A 22,450-nucleotide genomic window follows, 5' to 3' on the forward strand; every position below is an offset into this window, starting at 1 on the left:
GCAGTTTACTCCTACCGGGGTGCAACCAGGTGGGCTGTCCTGAGGCAGTGGGAGAAGCAGGGCACACCAGTGGCCCAGAGGATGGCACTGTTACCAGGACACCCCTCCTCTGCATGTGCCTTGGCAATATCCTGCCACGGAGCAAATCCTCTTAACAAACAAACAATTGCAGGGCAGCCCAGCTGTCTCCCGGCTGTGCTTTAGCACCGGGAGCACCACAATAGGACGGATAATGGGAGCTAATGGGAAACACAGCCGTGCTCCACTTGGCTTCCCCGAAGGAGAATGCCTGGCCAGCAGCCCTCAGGAGGCTGAGATAATCCTGCCCTAGCTGTGTGTGCCTCCACAGGGCACACGGCAGGGAGGGCATGTACTTCCATAGCTGAGGTGGTCAGCAAGGGGAGGAGGCAGGAGTCTGCTTGCAAAGAGTGGACTCTTCTGTCAGTCTGCATCCTCTGGTCCTAATGCAGCCCTAGGAGAGAGTGAGCCAGCATGCAAAACCCTGGAGATACCAATCTACAGGAGTGTCCCACCTTCCTCTCATCTCTGCTGCAGTGCCAAGGGCACCCACAAACTTTACACAGAGATAGATCAGCTCAAGAGCTGGTTTGGTACAACAGAGTGGGAGCTGGGGTTTCTCACAAGGACCACAAGCTGTGGGTTTGAGACTTGGAAATCCCATCCCCGTGGGTATTTTAGCACCTCTCAGAAGGATGTGATCTTGTTTCTAAACTGAATGCGGGGTACACGGTGCTGCCAACTGCATCTAGCTGGGTGCAGCATGACTGAGTTAATTTTACCAAAAATTGCTCCTAACACGAGAAATGGGAAAAAGAGAAAGCAGAGATCCTTTCTCTATTCACTCAAATTCTGTGCTATGAGCACATCTCCTTGTCACCCAATGCCCAGGAATGGGAATGTTCCAGTTCCTTGTCTTTCAGGTAAGTGGGGAGAGCTCAGATCAGTGCCAGGACAGAAGAACAACTGTAAAGGTTCAGTACAGGATCAGACCACAGGTCTCTTTCCCCTGGGATCCTCAATTAGCAATGGTTAATAGAGGATGTCCAGCAAGGAGGATAAAACCAGGGGGATGTAGGTCAGTATGTTGCTGGGTACTCTCCTTACCATCAGCCATCTGTAGTTCAGGAATTTTCTGAGATGTGGATCTCTGCATTTAATAGGATTTTCAAGTTTTTCCTAAACCCATTTTTGAGCCTGAGAAAATTTTGGGTATCCACAGCAACTTATGGCACTGTTCAGCTGTGTGAAGAAATATTTACTTTGTTCTGAATCTGTCACTCACTGTTTTCATTTGATGCTTTTGTAGCTTAAATATTGGAAGAGGCAGCAGGCAGTCATTCCTCTTTCATTTTCTCCAAGTCACTCTCAGATAAACCCCTGCTGTGCCCCCTCTCAGGTTTTTGCTTCCCAAATTGAGGAGTGCTGGACTTGTTCAGAAACCATTTCATCCTTAACCAAGTCCCTGCCTCTCCTCTAGCCCTGCTGCAGAGGGACAGCCACGGGGCTGCAGCTGCACCCTGGAGCTGCCTGTGAGCACGCTGGGTTTGTGATCTTGCTCTGGCTGCCAGCACTCTCTTGGATGTTTTTGATTGTGCTCAAGCTTGAGCTGATGCTTTTATTGAACACTGCAGCCTTGCTCTTGCTGTCACTTGGCCCCTGTGACTCAGTTTCCCATTAGGCTGAGGAGGAGATAAACATTGCTCACCCCATTTATGAATCCACACTAGCAGTCATGGCCTGGGATTTCCGTGTTGTCCATCCCTGCAGGGTCTGCAGCCTGTGCAGCTGGGCTGGGACTTGGGGCTCCCATCTGTGCCTGGGGAGGGTTGTGGCTTCCTCCCTGGCATGGCCAAAGGGGCTGCCTGGAGTGGGCACTGCCTGATGTGCCCTGGCCCCTGTGTGCAGTGCCAGTGCCATGGCAGTCCCTGCTGGGGCTGCTGCCCTTTCCCCATGCCCATCTCTGCAGTGCCAGTGCCATGGCAGTCCCTGCTGGGGCTGCTGCCCTTTCCCCATGCCCATCTGTGCAGTGCCAGTGCCAGTGCCAGTGCCAGTGCCAGTGCCAGTGCCAGTGCCATGGAAGTGCCCACTGCTCTTTCCCCATGCCCAACTGTGCAGCGCCAGTGCCATGGCAGTCCCTGCTGGAGCTGCTGCCCTTTCCCCATGCCCATCTCTGCAGTGCCAGTGCCAGTGCCAGTGCCAGTGCCAGTGCCAGTGCCAGTGCCAGTGCCAGTGCCATGGCAGTCCCTGCTGTCCTTTCCCCATTCCCATCTCTGCAGTGCCAGTGTCATGGAAGTGCCCACTGCCCTTTCCCCATGCCCATCTGTGCAGTGCCAGTGCCAGTGCCATGGCAGTCCCTGCTGCCCTTTCCCCATGCCCATCTGTGCCAGTGCCAGTGCCAGTGCCATGGCAGTCTCTGCTGGAGTTGCTGCCCTTTCTCCATGCCCATCTCTGCAGTGCCAGTGCCAGTGCCAGTGCCAGTGCCAGGGCAGTCCCTGCTGCCCTTTCCCCATGCCCATCTGTGCAGTGCCAGTGCCAGTGCCATGGCAGTCCCTGCTGGAGCTGCCCTTCCCCGGCACAGCCGGGCTGTGTCCCCAGTCCCAAAGTCCCTGCCCGTCACGGGGCTGCTCTCATTTGTATGCTGGTCAAGCTGGCTTCCAACGACAATCCTAATTATGTTTGCCTTGTGTATGATGGAGGTTACATTTCTGACTGATTTGGCTGGGCTGGAGGTGTAATTGATTAATTTAGAGTTTAAGAAGGGAAAGAGGATTAAGGCGGAGGTGAGGCTGTGCTGCCAGACGCTGCATTGACTGCTTCACACTTTCACAGCTTCAGCTTTTGTTTGCCTGCAAACCAGCTTGTCTGAGCTCCCAAGTTGTTGTTTCTCGTGGCTCTGAGCTTGCTGGCAGATCCCTCAAAGCCAAGGCTCCTGCTGGGAAGGGAGCTGCAGCTCTGGGGAAATGCATGCACAAAGAGCTAGTGCAGGCTCCAGAATTAATTCCACTGTGTCTAGGGGCAAATGCACTTGGTTTGGCCATGAGCTTTTCATGTGGGAGCTCCATATCCCAAATACCTGCAAGCTCTGGACTGAACGAAGCAGCAGACCTGCAGAAGATCCATCTGTCCATGACAGTGCAGTTTTGAGGGAGAATTCCTCTTAATAACAACCAATAGGGGGATTTCTTTCCTGAAACTGCAGAGCACGTGGAGATGAGGAGATACAAGATGAACACAGCATCAGCTGGGCTTTAGGGATTTCCTGCAGCATCAGTGCTGGTGGCACCAGCTGCACTCAGGCAGTCACTGCTGGGGCTCTGTATTTGATGGAGGAATGGCAGCAATAACCCATGTAACATTCATTAGGTCTTAAACTTTTTGTTTCTTGCAGCTGAGGCTCTCTTTGCAGCCCACGAGGCCCTTGGTGGTGTTCTGGGTCTGAGGCAGTGATGGGTATTCAAAAGGACAGAGTTCTGCTATGTAATTATGGACACTGGTCTGCTCATTATTGCACAAATTAATCAAGTTCTTGCAGTGCCCATAAAAGCAGATTTGCTGGGCTGTTTATTGCCTGCATAGAGAATATTAACAACCTGTTACAGTGAAATTGTGAGCACAGGGAAGGTCACCAGTCTGCTCTAGTGACACATGGCATTTCCTTGACTTCTCAGCACAGGGGAATTCGGCGCTTCTGCTGCTTTCACAGTCAATCAGTTTGGGAGCTCAGATGCCTGGAGGATTTCTGTTACCTCCATTCTGGGAGCACACTGCATCCATTTCATTTAGATTCATTTTCTCTTGATTAAATTAAGGTGGGCTGTGAAGATGCTGTGAGGTTTGGACTGACAGCCCTGCTCTGAGCTGCTGCAGTGGCTGTGGTGCCTGGCAGCAAGGCAGGGCTGGAAGCACCACCAGAGATGTTCCTCACTGCTCTGGGAGCCCTGGGGCTGGCCAGAGCCCCCTGTCCCAGGCAGCAAGGGAATCACATACCTGCATTGTGGGGTGCATCTTCCAGCCCTGTGGCTGTGATGGTGCTCACAGGGGTCCGAGGATGAGGGAAGAGACGAGGATCTGACTCCATGTTACAGAAGGCTGATTTATTATTTTATGATATATATATTACATTAAAACTATACTAAAAGAATAGAAGAAAGGATTTCATCAGAAGGCTGGCTAAGAACGGAATCAGCAGGAATGATAACAAAGGTTTGTGGCTCAGCTCTCTGTCCGAGCCAGCTGACTGTGATTGGCCATTAATTAGAAACAACCACATGAGACCAATCCCAGATGCACCTGTTGCATTCCACAGCAGCAGATAACCATTGTTTACATTTTGTTCCTGAGGCTTCTCAGCTTCTCAGGAGGAAAAAATCCTAAGGAAAGGATTTTCCATAAAAGATGTCTGTGACACTGCGGGGGCTTGCACAGGGTGGCAAGCGCTGGCTCTTCTCACTCATTCTGCCCCAGGCTCACACTTCCCCTCTCTTCCTTCCACCTTTTGCACCTCTCCACAGCTTTCCAGACACTGTTTATGCCTGCTTGCCAGACACCTTTTCTGTCCTTCCCAGCCCTCTGCTTTCCCTGGCAGACACACAAGGCCCTCCAGAGGAAGGAGGGGACAGGAGAAGCTGATCTAAGACAGGAGAAACATTGGAAGAAAGCCTTGCAAGGACTTAAAATACACCTTGCCATGGGGCTCTGGCACTTCCAGCTTTTAAGAGGCAGAAATGTCTGATCTTATACCACATCCCTCTGGAATCCCCTTTATTTTTGTTTGTGTGTGTCTCATGAAAATATTTCTGAAGAGCTTTTGGAAAACCTGGCTTAGCAGCTCCTCATTTGAAAGCTAAGGGCTGGAGTTATGGCTTCATAAAAGAATTAAACCATCCTAAGCCCCTGCAGGAGAGGCTGAAGGCAGCACCTGGTGCTGCTAAGCTTCTTTTGGAATTTGAAACCACTAAGTGCACAGATTATGCGGGCTCTAAGCATCTTAGCAAGCAGCTCTAAACCACTGAGGGCAACCACAGGCCCAGGGGGAGTGGATGGACCAGGCATGGAGGCCAGGCTGAGCAGACACAGAGCATGGAAGTGCTGCTGGCTGGTTTGAGGGGTGCTCAGTGCTCCCCATCACTGGCTCTGGCACAGGGAAGCCAGTCCAGCCAGCACACGACACATTAGATACATCCTTCACATCATCAAACATCCTTCTGCTGAGGAGATGGCCTCCCTGACAAAGACTCTCATGTTCTGCAAAGATCTCAGCACTTCTTAAAATGTGTTTACAGTTCATGGAAGGCCTGGAAAAGCAACCAGCTGGTTTTATTTCTGTTCAGTTTGACTGTTTTTTCTCTGTGCTGGTGTTCACAGGGGTCCAAGGATGAGGGAAGAGACGAGGATCTGACTCCACGTTACAGAAGGCTGATTTATTATTTTATGATATATATTATATTAAAACTATGCTAAAAGAATAGAAGAAAAGGTTCTCATCAGAAGGCTGGCTAAGAATAGAATAGCAAAGAATCATAACAAAGGTTTGTGGCTTGGCTCTCTGTCTAAGCCAGCTGACTGTGATTGGCCATTAATTAGAAACAAACCAACATGGGTCAATCACAGATGCACCTGTTGCATTCCACAGCAGCAGATAATCAATGTTTACATTTTGTTCCTGAGGCTTCTCAGCTTCTCAGGAGGAAAAATCCTAAGGAAAAGATTTTTCATAAAAGTTGTCTGCGATACTTCTCCATTTATATCCAAAGATAAAAAGAGATTTCTTGTCTAAAAATCCCCCAAATGTTTAAAGAGGCAGAACTTGGAGTGGGAATTGAGGCATAAAAGCCTTTTTGGAGCATTTCCTTCCCTGCCCAGCAGCCTTTCAGAGGCAGGTTGCAGCACACAGCGACCCAGCATTCAGATTGAGGTGGCTGAGCAGGAGCAGGTCTCCGGGCCTGTCACTGAGAGCCTGCTGTGGAAGGGGCTTCTCTGCTGTTCTGCTCTTCTCAGCCTCTGGACCCTGGACTGGAGCTGTCCCCAAGACCTTGCATGAGTCTCTCTCCAGGTTTTTTCACCAGGGCCACCCACTCCAGCCTTTAGAAGGTAAGAGCCACCGAGCCAAGCTGCCCTGCTTGGCCATGGATGAATTTGGATTTTACACTGCAGGCATCTGAATTAATTTTTGCTCCCACCTACAGCAGCCTGAGGGATTCCCCCTGTGGGTTTGACCCAGGTGGTGCCTGGCCCCAGTGCACTGCAGGGCAGTGCCAGGAGCAGCCAGACAGGAAAGGGCAGTGCTGCTGGAAAAGCAAACAGGCTTTTCCTTGGAGACCGGTCTGTGTCATTAATACCTGGCATCACCCAGCTGCTCAGCACAAAAGCTCTTTTGGGCTTTGCCAGGCTCAGGTTTGGTTTGGATAACACCCATGTGTGCCACTTGTGCCCTCCCTGTGCCCAGAGCTTGCTGCTCAGTGCCCCCCTGCACATGCCATGGATGGAGCCGTTCCAGGCAGGCTGTCAGAGCCCGTGATCCTCACCAGAGGCACTAACTGGGTTAACCTTTGAAATAAAGTGAATTTCTAATGGCCCAACAGCAGAGGCCAACATGCAAACCTCCACCTTGCCATCCCTTTTTTCTGTCACCACAGAAAGCACTTTGGCTTTTCCTGTGCTGACCACAGCAGCTCTGTGTGGCCGAGCCCTCGCGTGCCTCAGCGCGTCAGCCCACGCCGTTCATGGGGAAGGAATTCCATCCACACCTTAAAGAAATTGAGGAAGATGAGGCTGGGAAGGCTCTGGGGTGCAGGTCCTGCCTCAGCGATTGCAGTGCTGAAAAGGAAGAAAAGCAGGAGGAAGAGTGAGCTGCTTTAGAGGAGCTCCCTTGTGACAAATGCTTAGAGAGCAGTGACTAAGGGCTTCCCTCCTCAGCACATCATCCCACAGGACAAAGGAAAGGTGCTGGTGCCACTGCTCAGAGCTGGCCTGGGGCCACTGAGGGGTCCCTGCCCTGGCTGCCCCTCTGCACACTCCGGGGATCAGGTGTTATTTATTTCATTGTCCTGGGGGCTGATGGCCAAGGGGCAGCCTCACAGTGGAACAGGACAGACCCTCCCAGGGAGGATTGTTACCCTCCTTTTGATGCACTTTGAGCCAAACCAGGTATATTCAGTTTATATATTCAGTTTTGGCCGACTTTTGATGCACTTTGAGCCAAACCAGGTATATTCAGTTTATATATTCAGTTTTGGCCGACTTTTGATGCAGTTTGAGCAAACCAGGTGTATTCAATTTGTATATTCAGTTTATATATTCAGTTTTGACCGACTTTTGATGCAGTTTAAGCCAAACCAGGTATATTCAGTTTATATATTCAGCTTTGGCCGACTTTTGATGCAGTTTGAGCCAAACCAGGTATATTCAGTTTATATATTCAGTTTTTACTGACTTTTGATGCAGTTTGAGCAAACCAGGTATATTCAATTTGTAATTCAGTTTTGACTGACTTTTGATGCACTTTGAGCCAAACCAGGTATATTCAGTTAGTATATTCAATTTATATATTCAGTTTTGACTGCCTTTTGATGCACTTTGAGCCAAACCAGGTATATTCTCTTTATATATTCAGTTTTTACTGACTTTTGATGCAGTTTGAGCAAGCCAGGTATATTCAATTTGTATATTCAGTTTATATATTCAGTTTTGACTGACTTTTGATGCACTTTGGGCCAAACCAGGTATATTCAGTTAGTATATTCAATTTATATATTCAGTTTTGACTGCCTTTTGATGCAGTTTAAGCCCAAACAAGGTATACTCAGTTTATATATTCAGTTTTTACTGACTTTTGATGCAGTTTAAGCCCAACCAGGTATATTCAGTTTATATATTCAGTTTATATATTCAGTTTTGACCAAATTTTGATGCCGTTTGAGCCCAACCAGGTATATTCTGTTTATATATTCAGTTTTGACTGACTTTTGATTCAGTTTAAGCCCAAACCAGCTATATTCAGTTTATATATTCAGTTTATATATTCAGTTTTGACTGCCTTTTGGCACAGTTCGAGCCCAGCCAGGTTCACTCAGTGCCCTGAGCTTGGCGAGGAGCAGCAGATCCCGGAGCGGGGGCACGGATGCCACAGCCCTGCTGGGTTATGCAGCCTCCCCGCAGCCCTGCTGGGTTATGCAGCCTCCCTGCAGCCCTGCTGGGTTATGCAGCCTCCCCACAGCCCTGCTGGGTTGTGCAGCCTCCCCGCAGCCTTGGCGGTGCTTTGGCCGGACAGGATGGGATATGAGGGGGTGCCCTGTGGGATGGCCGATGCCATTCCCGTGTCAGAGCCCTCGGGCAGTGACAGAGGGGACAGTGGGATGGCCGATGCCATTCCCGTGTCAGAGCCCTCGGGCAGTGACAGAGGGGACAGAGGGGACAGTGGGATGGCCGATGCCATTCCCGTGTCGGAGCCCTCGGGCAGTGACAGAGGGGACAGAGGGGACAATGGGATGGCCGATGCCATTCCCGTGTCGGAGCCCTCGGGCAGTGACAGAGGGGACAGTGGGATGGCCGATGCCGTTCCCGTGCCAGAGCCCTCGGGCAGTGACAGAGGGGGCAGTGGGATGGCCGATGCCATTCCCGTGTCGGAGCCCTCGGGCAGCGGCAGCGCCGGCCCCGGCAGCGCCTCCCGTCTGTGCCATCTAGTGCCCGGCGGCAGCAGCGGCACCGAGCCGGGCTCAGCCGCGGGACACGGCCCGGCTGCCCCAGAGCCGGCCCTGCCCTCCCGGGATGGAGCGGGAGCCCCGGGACGCCGCAGCGCCCGCCCCGAGAGCGGCCCCAGGTAGGAGCGGAGCGGGGCCGGGCCGGGCCGGGCGAGCGGGGCTGCGGCTCTGCCGGGGCTGCGGGCGGGCTGGGCCGGGCCAGGGCTGCTCCGTCCGGGCTCTGGGCAGGGACGGGGAGGCTGCAAACTCCCGGGAACCCCTCTGCTTCTCAGGCATCGTGCGCCAAGGCTGCACACGTGTTTTAAGGGGTGAAAGTAATCATCTCTGACTGGAATTCTCCGCTGCACTTACCCGTACTTGAGTGAGCACACTAGACTGGAAAAACTTTATTTTTTAGTGTGTTGAGCATAATCTTTGTTATGTCATTTCTTAGCTAAATTCCTTTTATTATTTTTTTTTTCAAAAGTTTCCATGGCTGTAGCTTGATTTGCCAGCTTTGATTCTTAACTCTGCCTCTGTCCTCTTTACCCTTTTCAAAGAAATACTTTTCCTCTTTACAGACCCAGTTCCATTTATAAGCTTTAAGTAAGAGCCAATGATTCAGGAGCTAACAAATTCTTGCTTCCTTCTTGCTGCATTTTTCCCCCTAAATCTTTGTAAGAGATTTAATTGTGGTATAAAGAGCTGCTAACTCAAACCCATCAATATATTTCTGTCCTTCATATTGGTTTATCAAAGCCTGGCATTACATATTTCTCTATATTGAATTTCATCAGCTATTATTTGCCCTGTTTCACAGATGTTTTCAAGTTTTGAAGTTTTCCACAACTTTTTCTAACTCCATATGTTAAATGTTTTTAAGTTTTGAAGCTTTCCCACAACTTTTGCTAGATCCATATGTTATCTTTACTATTTCATTACTGGATCACAAGTAAATATATTGATCATGCTGCCTCTGGCATCCATAGGACACCCCACTGAGCTTTGACCACTTGAAGTTTTGATCATTCCTTCTTCTCTTGTAACTTTTATTGGATTAAAAATGATCACCTGACAGCTGCTTCCCAGGATGTCCTGTTGGTGATTTTAGGGGGTTAGCAGTTAAACTGAGCATATCCTTGTTCTTGGGATCACATCCAGTATCTGTGAGCTCTGCTCCTCTTCCCTTGTGAGCCTGTCTGTGGCTTTGCCTCTCCAGGATTTATTGCACAGGCACATTGTGCTGCCTCTGAAATGTAACATTTCCTACTGATTTTATTTTTCCCTTGGTGCCTAAGGAAGGCTGATTGCTTAGGAAGTCTTGGGAGCCTTTTCAGCTGTGAGAAGGTATCAGAGCCCCTTAGCACCTGGTAGGGGACTGGCTGTAGGGAAAGCCTGGTGGGTTTTGGAGCTGGCCTGCTTAGAGCTGTCCTGGCTCTGCTATTGATCTTGGCATGTTCCTGCTTTTGAAGGGACTGATCTTTGAAACCAGGCTCCAGGAAATCATTTAAGGATGTGTTTACATCCTGCTGAGCACCGAAACTGTGAGGATTGCAGTGGGAAGGAAACTCGTCTTGAAAGAGACACAGTCTTTATCTGCCTTCCCTAATTAGCACTCTGTCTTCCTGGGGGTGATACCCTCCTCAGCATCCCCTCGGCAGCAGGAAGCAGTGCTGGGGTTAAATCCCCCCTTGGCCGAGGCTTGCCTGGTCCTGTGCCCTGTGATCTCTGTTTCTGAGCTGCCTGAGCTGGGGCAGGTGCTTGCTGTGCTGTTTGCACACCTGGGGTGCCCTTCTGCCAAGGCACAGTAGGTTCAGCTCCTCACAGCTCTGCAAACTCTTTTATTGCTGTCTCTCAATTCTCTGGAACTCAGTTTCTGGGGTTTCACACCTTCCCCTGTGTAACCCACTCCCAGGTCTGTTGTGGGCCACAGCCAGGCTTTAAAATGCTTGGGTACCAGCAAGAATCCATTCTGTGCTTTGTTCCCAGAGCTGCTTAATTTTAACAGGGAAGCCCAAAATCTCTGTTTTGCATGAAGGCAAATGGAGACTTGGACAGGCAGTGTGATTTATTACAATAATTTGGCCCCAGAAACAGGAGAAAACCCTTTCACTCCCCACGCCTCAGTGCTGTAACCCCAAGGCCACATGAATCCCTTGCAGCAGGGTCAGGGTGGGTGCCCAGCTGTAACTGGGGGGGTTTGGTGCAGGGGGATCCCCTCCCCTGTGCTTCATCATCATCATCTTCATCTTCTCTTGTGGCATGCAGGGCTGTGCTGGGCAGGGCTGGGCTCAGGAAGGGGCTGTGTGTGTGACAGCTGTGTCCCCAAACGTCCATCCCAGCTTTAATTACTCTGACACTGCTGCCTGGCTGTAATTAGCAGCTGAGAAAATCTGAGTGTGATTTTAATAAGCTGAGAGTAATGCAATTTGTCGTTTCTGTTGTACGAGATGCTTTGCAAATAAAAGCTGTAATTAAAAAGCACATGCACAGGGCAAGCAGCAACTGTGCTGTGGGTGTGTGGCTGCTGTGTGCCGCATGCCTGGCACATGGCCTGGCACAGGGTCCCCCTTTGGGACATCGTGGGGTTCCTGAGAGAGTGTAAAAGCTGCAGCATGTAAAAACGGCAGGATTTGCCTCAATTGTGCCTTTTACAAAAGGCTCTTCCCTGTCTTCACAGATGCCCTTTGATATGCTGTTGGTTTTTGATAAGAATAAGTCCCCTGGGTGTCATCCTCCCCATTGCTTTTCATCCCTGTCGCTATTGTGTTTCTGTGTTCTCACCCAGGAGCCCAAATTAGCTCCAGGCTGGTGGGATCTCTGTGGCAGAGGCCAGTGGGGCAGCCAGGGTGGCATGGGGGGAGCCAGGAAGCCTTTTCAAGAGCAGCCAGCTTTTGTGGGAGCCTCAGATCTGAGCAGGCAGACCAGGCCCTGGACCCTGCCTCTCTTTCCTGCTCCTTCCTGCTCTCTTTAAAAAAAATCCATATCTATGAAAGGATAATCTCTTTTATCTAGTCTTCTCTCTCTGCACAATTCCGTCCTGCCCTGCTGGAGTTCAAGGTTCATTTCTGTGGGAGCTCTCACAAGGAAGCAGCCCTGTTAAACCCCAAGGTTTGAGCTCTCAAAAGGAATCAGCCCTGTTGAACCCCAAGGTTTGAGCTCTCAAAAGGAAGCAGCCCTGTTGAACCCCAAGGTCTGGCTCCCCCAAACCCCTGTGGCACGTCAGGCTGACCTCAATGCAAGGTGTTCCTCCTCCTCCTCAGTGCTGTGGGGCAATGTGAGGGGACAAGGTGGGAGGCAGAGGCTCAGCAGAAAATGGTTACACCCACAGCATGAGGGCCAGAGCTGTGGGCTGGGCCCCTGATGCTGTGGGTATAACCATTTATATGGTTATAAATATAACCATGTTCCATATAACAATGTTCCCAGAGTAGGAACATTGCTCCAGCCTGTGGGAAGCCCTTTTGCCTCTCTCTGCAGGGGAAGGTGAGCTCCTTTCCCATGGAAGGCCACTCTACCCCTGCAAAAGCCCATTTGTGCCTGGTTGCTGTGGCTCTGAAAGTTGAGGAGGTGTCAGTGTTTGTAGTGGGAGACACCCTGACCTTTGGGAGTGCATTGCCTGTGGCATCCCATGCTCTGCCATTTCTGCCCTTTCTTGAGGGGCTCAAGGGGCTCAGGTGGACAGAGGGGGTTTGGGCAGCTTTGTGCTGTGCCATGCAGGTGGCACTGGCCCATTCTGCCAGCTAAATGCAGCCCTGGCACGTTGGGCAAGCAAACCAAGCCCTCCCCAGGGATCAGGGGGAGCGTGGCAGAGCATCTGTGGGTCCCAGTGGCAGTGGGAATGGGAACAGCTGTGGGAAAGCACCAGGATGTGCCCCATGCCAGCACAGAGGGGCTGAGCAGCCCCTGTGTGGGGGAGAGAGAGGGGGAGAGCTGCTGAGCCCCTGTGCAGGGCTGTGTGTCCATCCCCTGTGTGTCCATCCCCTGTGTGTCCAGCTCCTGTGCAGGGCTGTGTGTCCAGCAGGGCTGTGTGTCCATCCCCTGTGTGTCCAGCAGGGCTGTGTGTCCAGCAGGGCTGTGTGTCCATCCCCTGTGTGTCCAGCAGGGCTGTGTGTCCAGCCCCTGTGTGTCCAGCAGGGCTGTGTGTCCAGCAGGGCTGTATCCATCCCCTGTGTGTCCAGCAGGGCTGTGTGTCCATCCCCTGTGTATCCATCCCCTGTGTGTCCAGCAGGGCTGTGTGTCCATCCCCTGTGTGTCCAGCCCCTGTGTGTCCATCCCCTGTGTGTCCAGCCCCTCTGTGTCCAGCCCTGCAGCCTGTGTGCCCCTCCCAAAGCCCAGGGTGTGTTCCCAGAGCTGTTCTGGTGCAGGCTCTGCCTCCAGCCCAGCTGGCCCCCTCACACTTTCCAGCTCAGGTTCCAAGTGCTTTGAGGCAGAGGTTTGTATTGTGATCTCTCATAAACAAATGGCCATTTCTGGTGCCCTTGGCAGCACCTAAACAAACAAACCCTGGAGGAGACTGGGACGGGCAGGAGGTGAAGCAGGCAGGGATTCTTTTCTCTGATCTGTACGTGAGGGGTGAGCCCTGTTGTCCTGGCAGCATGAGGGGACAGGAGACTGGTGGGTGTTTGAGCACCTGTCCTTTCCTCTGCCCTGTGTTATGCTCTGCCCAAAGAAGGAGGTGCTGCAAGCACTAAATCTGCCAGATTTCTGCATTCAGGCCAGTCAAGACAGGAATCTCCTTTTGTAGGAGCTTTGTGATGCCCTTTTGCACACCACAGTCCCCCAGTGGTTTCGGTGTGCAGCCCTGGGCTGGTGAAGCTGAACATGCCCAGTGCTTTGCTGTGGTGGCTGTGAGAGGAGCCTGTCCCACAGGTGGGCTGTGGCTCGTGGTGTGCACCAACACTGACCTGTGCTCTGCATTTCTGTCCTAAGGTCAAAACTGGTGGGTTGCAAATGGCCACCCAGACATGAGCTGTATTGCCCAAGCCTTAGCTGGGCTAAATGTGAGCCTGGAGCACCAGGGCAGAATTGGATCTGCAGTGAGTGACTTCTTTAGAAAGAAAAAAATCATTTATTTCCTGAGGATGGAGAGCAAACCCCGAGAGTTTGAAGTGCTGACAACCACAGGAATAAAAGAGTTGTATGTCCAGATTTTTATTTAGGGCGTGAGCTGTCTTGCATGGTGTGCACCTTTGCTGTGCAGTGCTGTTTGAGCTGTTTGTGTGTCTGCTGAGCACCCTCCTCACCTGCCCACAGCAGGGAAAGGGCTCCCAGTGTAAAGATCCACGGGACTCTTGCTTTGGGTGCTCATTCCCAAGGCAGGTTTGCCCTCTGAAGCCTGGCAGTAGTGTAGCCAGGATGTGCATGGCCACTCAGCGCAAACCAGAGCTTTATCCACAGTTTCCCAGGGCCTCAGTGGGATTCCTTCCCTCACAGCCACCAGAGGCTCTGGGCTGGGCTGATTCCCACCCCTGTGTGAGCCAGGGGCCCTGCAGTGCTGGGGCAGCAGGGTGACAAGGGGGAGGGCAGGTTTGGGGGTGGCTGCGCTGCTGCTGTGCCCATCCCTAACCCTGACCCTGCCAGGGGTCCCAGTGAAATCTTGCCACACTGAGGGAGCCCAGGACAGATTCTGCCTTACCAGGACGTGCTGGATTTGATGCTGAGAGGTTTCATTTGTTGCTCCAAGAGCAGTGGAGCTGATCCTTCAGCAGAAGTTCCTGAGAAAGGAACAAGGAGCTGTGGGGCTTCCTGAGGAGCACAGCTCCCACAAGGCAAAGCTTGGGTGGGCTGCACACTCAGATCTCTGTGGGTCAGTGTTCATTCATGTCCAGGAATAACTTCTGAGCCTCACATCTCCAAGTCCTATTGATCCTTAAGCAGAATGGAAAGTGGACCTTGGCTCTTGCTGCTGAAGTCTGTGTTCTTCTGGTTTTAGAGCCCTCTTGCTTGGGTTAGACTTTAACAGTGATTAGTTACCCAGAAACTTTCTGTGACAATCTGCAAGTTTTCCATTAAGTACAAACACTTTGTCCTTCCCCCAGCACCTCTGTTGCAATCTAATCTGTCATTTTTCCCAAGGAGATGGAGGGTGCTGCCTTCACCTTTCATTGATTTCCTGTTTCCAGTGGAGGAGAGCCCAAAGCCCTGAGGAACACTGAGCCCAACATCCCCTGGAGCAGATCAGTGTCAGCTCCGCTCTCACTTCAGCTGCCTCTGGATTTACTGTAAATATCAGGCATTGACAGGGAAGAGAGGTGATGTCTAGGAACATGGTTAAGGGATCTGGGGAAAGATTCCTTATTCCAGCCCAGGCACTGACCTTCTCTGAAGCCCTGGGCAAGATTGTCTCTGTTTTTCTGCCTCTGAAGTGGGGATATGAATGCTTTTATCATGTGGGCTTGTAAGGCTCCCTGGCCCTGAGAGTAGCCTTAAAATGCTGTTAAGTAGTGAATTTTTTGTGGTGATGGTGGTAAGAATTCAGCAGTCTGGACTAGTTATAGAGTTTGGAGATCTTGTAGGTGCAGCAAGTACTGGAGGTTCATATTTTGGAGCAGCTTTGCACAGTCTCCCCTGTGTCTCTGTCTCTTACCATGAGAATCATTGGAAAAATAAGGGAAGAGACCTATTCTGACTCTGTTCTTCCTCTTTGTGTTCACAGTTTGGGTAGAGTTTACTTTGTCACCCACCCAGCGTGTTTAGGTTGTCTCCAAACAATGGTGTAAAAACCATGCTGCACCTTGAGCAAGTGGGGGGCTTTCCTTGGGATGGATGGGGTCTGCTGCAGTTGAGGTTGTACTGAAAAGGGTCAGATTCCTGTTTGGATAATGATAGCAGAACACCTCAATGTTAATTATTTATGTTTCATTGCCAATAGCTCCAAAGCCAGGCTCTCCCCAAAACAACAGAGCAAGATGGAGTAGTTTATTGAGATTATGTAATTTGCAGAAGAGGGCAAATATAGTAGAGCACATCTTACATCTGTAAGACAGAGCTAGTTTATCCTGGATCTGAAAAAATCTCGTTGTGTATCTGCTTTCAGGTCCCTTGACACCACCAAAGCAGACCCATTCCAGGGGGTAAGAGAGACCCAGACTGTGATGTGCTCCTTGCAGGGCTGTAAGGGGCTCCTTTGCTTGAGATGGCACAGTGTTGTGTGCACAGGGGACATCTCTGGCTGTAAAAGTGACCTGTGAACAGGTAAAGGCACAGCTCTGCTCCAGTTCAGTTCACTGGGCATTGCACAAGCAGCCCTTCTGGCAAGGGTCATTCCCAGATCTTCTTCATTCCCAGATCTTCATTCCCAGATCTGCCTTCCCCACCCAAATCTGAGAATTACCCTCAGAGGCTCCTGTCAGAATGAGGTTTTGGTTCTCAGAACTGGTGGCGTTTGTTTGGCTGCTGTTGCCTGATCCTGTGGATCTTGGTGCAGTTCCTGGTAGAGGACAGTAACTCTGTGAATTCCACTTTGGACTGGCTCCTGCCTTTCCCAATTGCCTCATCTGAGAGCACACAGAAACTTCTTGTTAGCCCTGGACTCTCCCTTTATACAGCAATCACAGACCTACCCAACTGATTGCTGATTGTTTATTCAGCAATCACTGACCTACCCAACCTTTGAATTAGACAAGACTCATCCTAATGCCTGAGTGGCTCTTCACGGTCAAACAAGCCCTGCAGTGAGTTGGTGGTGGTGGAGAGAGATGGGGAGGCTGACTTGGTGATCAGAATCCAATTTCATTCTGGGATACACTTATGTACTATTGCAGGGAGACTGGTAATGTGCACTGCAATGATTGGTTAAAATCACATACACAAACTTATGCATATAACAACATCTCTTGCTTGCAGAGTTTAAAGGGATTTTCTTTTCCTGGTAAACCTGTCTGATTTAATCTTCTTGCAATCCAGGTCTAATTTTAAAAGTTCCGTTTGCTTTTGCCAAGGCATCCTGTTATCAAATCTCTTATCTTAACGAGGTCCAAAGTCCATCATTTGTCTTGTGTCCCCCAACATTCCAACAGTGAGTGGTCAACAAAACTGAAATGAAGGAAGTCAAAAATGACTATTTTCCCTTTGGACAGCAGTGGCACATCCTTGAGAGATTTCCTCTCCATTCACAGGGTTCAAGATTTCCTCTGATGGAGAAGGGGAGGATGTGCCTCTCAAGGCAGTGTCCAAGACTGATGTGCCTCTTCCCAGGTCAGTGTCCAAGACACCACCATTTATGGGATGCACATTTCTTCTCCTCTATAAATCTCTCAGCCCTTTTGGCCATGGAGCTGGGCAGTGCTCCACCATCAGCCACCTTGGAAGAGTGTAGGAATGGGATTTTCTCTGCCAGGATGGGTATGGGGTCACCGGTGCTCTAATGCAGACAATGTCCTCCCTGTCAGGACTTTTGCCAGGGAAAACCAGCAACTTGGCAGAGAATTGTTTGATGCGTGAAGAAAAGAAACAACTCTGCCAGCACAGATTCACTCCTGGGACTACCTAAAATCAGAGTATTGTCTCCATTCCAGTCTGATCTTTGCTCCCCACCCTGCGCACTGTTCCCTTTGCCGTGAGAAAGTTCGGCGCGGAAGGCGCTGGACCACTCTGTTCTCATCTTGCCCTGCGAGGCAGCAATCCTCCAGGGACAGGGAGGGGGAAGGGTGGCAAGCCTTTACTGCTCAAAGATAGGGCTTCATTACATCACCCTCCCCTCCTGACCACTCCCATATATGAAGCCTTGCTGCCACTCAGCTCTGTGTGACCGGTCCTGTTTTTGGCTCCTGGGAACTCTTGAGGAATAAGGGGCAGGAGAACCAGGCAGAAGAGCCTTCCTTTGATGTCACTGGCTGAAGGTGAGCTGCAGAGCTTTTAAAGTAGTGAGTAAACAGCTGGTTTTATCTTGGCATCTGCATATTGGTTGGACTGGGGCGTGAAATAGAGGAGTTGTTTCTTCCCCTTTATTGCGTACCTCTCCAGCTCGTTAATCCTATTTCATTAAAGGCTGCCTTTATTTCACAAGCCCGCAGGCTCAGGTTTGGAGAGCAAGTGTTTGTCCCTTGCAAGGATGGACAGGACCTGATCTGCTGTGTTGCTTTTGGCTCGGCTCAGTTAGCAAAGGCAGCAAAGGCAGCAGGGTCTCTGTCCAAGCTCCCTGAGCAGCTGCTGGGCCACCCTGTGAGGAGCTGCTGTGGCTTGGCAGGGTCTGATGGACTGGTGGCTTCAAGGATTGGGGCTTCTGACAGGCTGAGATGAGAGCAAGGACCTGGAAGTCTGGTGAGCTGGGATCTCAGTCCCATCACTGGGGAAGACATCTCACCTCTGCATGGCCCATCCAACCCTTTGAAGGTACTGTCCATCACCCAAGCTGATAGGACCTTTGAAGGTATTATCTTCCACCCAAGCTGATGCTCCTTTTTGGGTTATAAGGGTCTGTAGAAAGGTTGGTGCAGGGTCATTGGCCTGAGTGTCAATTTGACCCTAGTTTTGCAGGTGGCATAAATGACAAGGATTGCTGATAAGAGAAGTGCTGTTTTGGCAAGCTGACACAGGAAAGGCTCCCAAAACAACCAGAGAGGTCAGAGCTACACAAACACGGGAAGGCAGATTTCATGGGGTCCCTGAAGATGAGAAATTCTTACTTCAGTCCATGTCCCTCTGGCAGGTGGTGCTCATCAGAGGAGTCAAGGTCTAAGAAGTGGCTGAAATCCACAGATCTTGGATTCCTCTTCTTTCCCTATCATTCTGTGCCTCCTGACAAGTGTAAGCCCTGTTGGTGTGGGAGGTCCAGCACTGGCAGGTTTCTTACCTGGTACCTGGGGAAGGGCCAGGAGGCAGGTGCAGGACCAGAAAAGCTGCAGGGACAGTGGGATGATGCTGAGGGTGGAAGGGCAATGCTGTGGGGGAGAGCATAGCTCCTGGTGCAGAGCAGGCAGAGCCCAGTCAGGGCATCATTTCTGTGTGTGGAAACTGGCCCGTGAAGGAGGAAGGAATACTCTGAAATAAATCAAGCAGTTCACATTAAATTCTTTGTAAGAAAAAAAAAAAATCTGTTACAAAGAACTATCAAGGGCAACTGTATTTGTATGAAAATGAGCAGATTCTGCCCAGGCAAATGAATATTTAGACACATGAAGGGTCAGAACAGCAACTGGGACACTCTCTGCTCATTACCAGACGACAAGAATGGCCCTCTCCTATGTGTGTTCAGAAAACAAAGACCTGCTCCTGCTCTGGGCTGGATCCCCTCTCACATGTCAGGGTGGGCTCCCCAGGACCAGAGGGTTTTTCTCTCAAGGTCCCAGTCCTGGGCTGCATTTCCTGATCCAGGTGTCCACAGCAAACAGGAGGGAGGTCAGGAGAGGCAAAGCCATTCAAACCAGCTCTGTGCTCATTAAGGTGTTCACCTGCCTGTAGAGTCTTGGTTTAGCAAAACCAGGTGAATTTAAGCAGGTAGCTACAGGGTTTTTTTCAGTTGAAAGCAGCTCTTTTCCAGCTTCAGTTGAAGTCTCTGAAACCTCTTCAGTGAATTCAGCCTTGAGTTCATTTATTATAACTGGAATCCAGGGGTTTTGGTGGCCTCACCCACCCATCCAGATGCTCTACATTCTATAAAATACACAGTTATCTGCCATGGCAGGTATAACATTACATAAACCTTACATAAAAATTACACAAACCCTTCTGCAGAGCACCAAGAAAGTCTAAACTTCATCTGTGATCTGAGAGTTTCAATGTGCATGTGCAGGACAGGTCCAAGTGCAGCAGTCAGGCAAGACTGGGGAAAACCTCTAGCCTAGAGAGAGAGGGCATAGTTCATTTTTTGCCCTTCAGCTTCCCCTTTTTCCGTTCTTTCACTTTTTCTGTCCTCTTATCTTCATTTATTTTGTCCCCCTTTGTTCCTACTTTCTCTGTTTTTCCCTTCACTGGTTTAGGTTTTCTTCTTTCCCTGTGTCATTTTCTTTTCTTTCTCCTGCCTCCATCAGCCCTGTCCCTTTTTATTTGGTCGAGGGGAAGCTGTGTGGGATTGAGCTCAGTGCTGGCTGCTGGGGGAAAGGCAGCTCTGCCAGCTGCAGGAACACATTTCTGCAGCCCCTTTGGTGGCCTGGCAGAAGGGCTTTGCAAAGATTAAAGGGCTTTATAGAGCTGCTAGATAAATGGCACAGATTGATGTAGGTTTTGGAAACGGCAGAGCATGACGTAAAATTAACGAGTAAGATTGAGTTGAGACAGCAGAGAGGTAAGATTGAGGAAAAATGAGAAAAGAAGGCAGAACTTTGGACAGAGGACAGCCACCCTTTTGTGGAAGGGAGAAAGAAGCAGAAGGGCTTCTTCTGCAACAGAGACCTGCAAGCACTGAGGAGCCCCAGTGGTTCACAGCGCTCTGTCCCAGCAGTGCTGCTGCAGCTGCCCCTGGCTAAGAGGGATGTAACCAGAACTGGTTAACCAGTGTGGCTGCCAAGAACAGGTTAATAAACCTCCCTGTGTACCAGTTATCTTCCCCTTGCTTACCTTTGTCCCAGGGAAAAGTGTGCACCTGTGGGTGATAATGGGAAAACAGGTCACTGAAATGAAAGCGTGTGGGGTTTAGTGGGTGGCTCCATTTCAGCAGGTGGGTTCCAGCGAAAGCAGCTCTCACTGGAGGGGAAGGAGGTGCTTGGGCTGTAGACAAACATCTGCTTGTTTATTTTCAGCTCTGTAAGGCAACTTTTGTGTCCCTGCTCTTGGTCAATTCAACCTTTTGCACACTGGGCATGTTTTCCATTCTTAAAGTACCTTTTCTCTAAGTCTCCCTTGGTGACTTTTCCAAGGCATTTTCAGCTGTGATCACTTTTTTGAATCAGTGTTTCTTGGGTCATATTTAGCCTAAATTGGAATTGTCTGCTACCCATACAGCTGGCAGTTAGCTTCCACATGGTAGAGTAGAGTAAGAGGTCAAAAAGGGAAATGTTATTTAGTAGGAAGAAGCCTCGTGCTTATGAAAAGCTCAGTGTTAGTGGGCACTCAAGGTGCTATTTTTGATGCTCATGTTCAGGTAGTATTGGATTGCAACACTGCTCTGTTGGAAGGGAAAGATTTCCTCATGGGAAAAATAGCTAACCTGCAACAAGAGGTACAAAATCTTGTAACAGCATCTATCCCAATAATGGATTGGGATGTAAAAACATTGGGAAATGCAGGCTTTGGGTTGCTTGTTCTGCCATAAAAAATAGGAGTCTAAACTGTTGACCTGGTCTGTGCTTTCTGAGTCATTGCTGGGGTTGCTTCATGTAATTCCTACAGAAAAAATCAACAAGGGTGGGGGGAAAGAAACAAAAAGAAAAATTCCCCAGAAGTGTCTCGGGTTGCCTGATGCTTTTCAGTGTCTGCAAGTTCTGTAACAAGAGGTGTGAAGGCATTGCTTCATGTGCTGAAAGATGAATTTGTTGCTCAAGTTTCAATGTAACAGCACTTGCTAATTTTTGGGTAATTAAAGGTGACCGTGCCATGAAGGTGACCACTTGGAAGGAGGTGGAAAGTCCTTCAGGAGATTTTTTTTTTTTCTTTATTTGTAATGGGTTGAGAAAAGCAAGTCAGCAATGCACCTGCATTAAACATGGCATTACTGCTCGAGGTGTGGCTTTGCAGCTTGAAACTTGTAAGGCTGAGTTATAACAGGGCTCTCTATTAAATTAGTGCCTAGACAGAGATGCTTGACAGCTGCCAAATATTGTGTACAGCTGAAAGAAGGTTGCTGAAATAAGGAGCATAGCACAGCCTTGCACAGCAGAGTTCACCCTTTGGAACTGCAGGCACTGACTTCAGGTTTCACAACTTTCTCTGACCCCATCTTCAACTCCACTTGTGCATAAAAGTGAAAGAGTAACCTGCTGAGGAGCATCCAACTCGTTCAGCTCTGTGCTGGTGAGAACATGGCACTGCATTGTCCTTGGAGAAGGGCAGAATTTGCCTCATTTTGTTGGGTCACTGACATAAGCCCTGCCTTTCAGCTGTGAGGGTGAAATATTACAGTGGGATAAATATGATTTAGAGCTGGGCTTTCTTACAGCCTTTCCTTGTCATCTTGCACCCTCTGAGACAAATGTGACAGGGAGATTCTTGTCTGACCTAGACCCACTTCAGGGATGTAGCAACTTTAGAGCTATGAAAATATTAAGAATAAAACCTGGTACCATCACACCTGCAGGGTCAGTAAATTAAGAAGAGGGTTCTGCTCAGTGGACTGCATCTTAAATTCCCCTGTTAATATTAAAGGTGTGACAGGCTAAAAGTGCAGGTTGATTTGTTTGGGGCAGAGACCAGACACCTTTCCACACTGTCTGCTTTTTCAGAGGATATTTGGGTGCTCCTGTCACAATCTTTTCTGTGGAGCACCGTGAGTCTCACATCAATAAATCAGACACAGTGAGAGGGGTGTGTGTGAACAGCTGAATGTGGCCTGGACTCTGATGTGTAGCTCAGACTGGCTGGTAGGAACAGCAGATACATCAAATCCTCCTGAGCCTGCAGAGTACTTTCTGTGCCAGGATCTACTTTCCAGAAATTTTCCATTTTTTGCTCAAGACCTCTTGGATAATAGCAATATAACTGAAGGGGCCTGTTCTCTTCATACAATGTCTTGAAAGGAGTATTTGAAGGTCACCTTTGAAAAATGGGCACAGACTGTATTCCTTCCAAATATCTCGGGGCTGAAATGCTCATGGTTTTTAGTACTGATTTTTCCACATGTAAATGTTAAACAGAACTCCATTTTGCGGCTATTA

At 49.8% G+C, this 22,450-nt stretch overlaps 1 protein-coding gene across 3 annotated transcripts in view; it reads left to right on the forward strand.

Moving 5' to 3' along the window:
• GGT1 (gamma-glutamyltransferase 1) overlaps window positions 1-22,450 on the forward strand; it is a 44,968-nt gene that overhangs the window by 3,874 nt on the left and 18,644 nt on the right. The window contains exons 1-2 of one of the 3 annotated variants that reach the window (XM_058036912.1): window positions 8,738-8,839; window positions 16,820-16,898. The exons of 1 other annotated variant lie outside the window; for it this stretch is intronic. In XM_058036912.1, the coding sequence (XP_057892895.1) occupies window positions 8,788-8,839; window positions 16,820-16,898 (131 nt within the window). In that variant the 5' untranslated portion in view covers window positions 8,738-8,787. Of the gene's footprint in view, window positions 1-8,737; window positions 8,840-16,819; window positions 16,899-22,450 lie in introns of those variants that run through there. One more of the 3 variants, XM_058036915.1, reaches the window with a different exon arrangement.

The sequence above is a fragment of the Melospiza georgiana genome, chromosome 18 (genome assembly GCF_028018845.1).
Source record: "Melospiza georgiana isolate bMelGeo1 chromosome 18, bMelGeo1.pri, whole genome shotgun sequence".
NCBI lineage: Eukaryota > Metazoa > Chordata > Aves > Passeriformes > Passerellidae > Melospiza > Melospiza georgiana.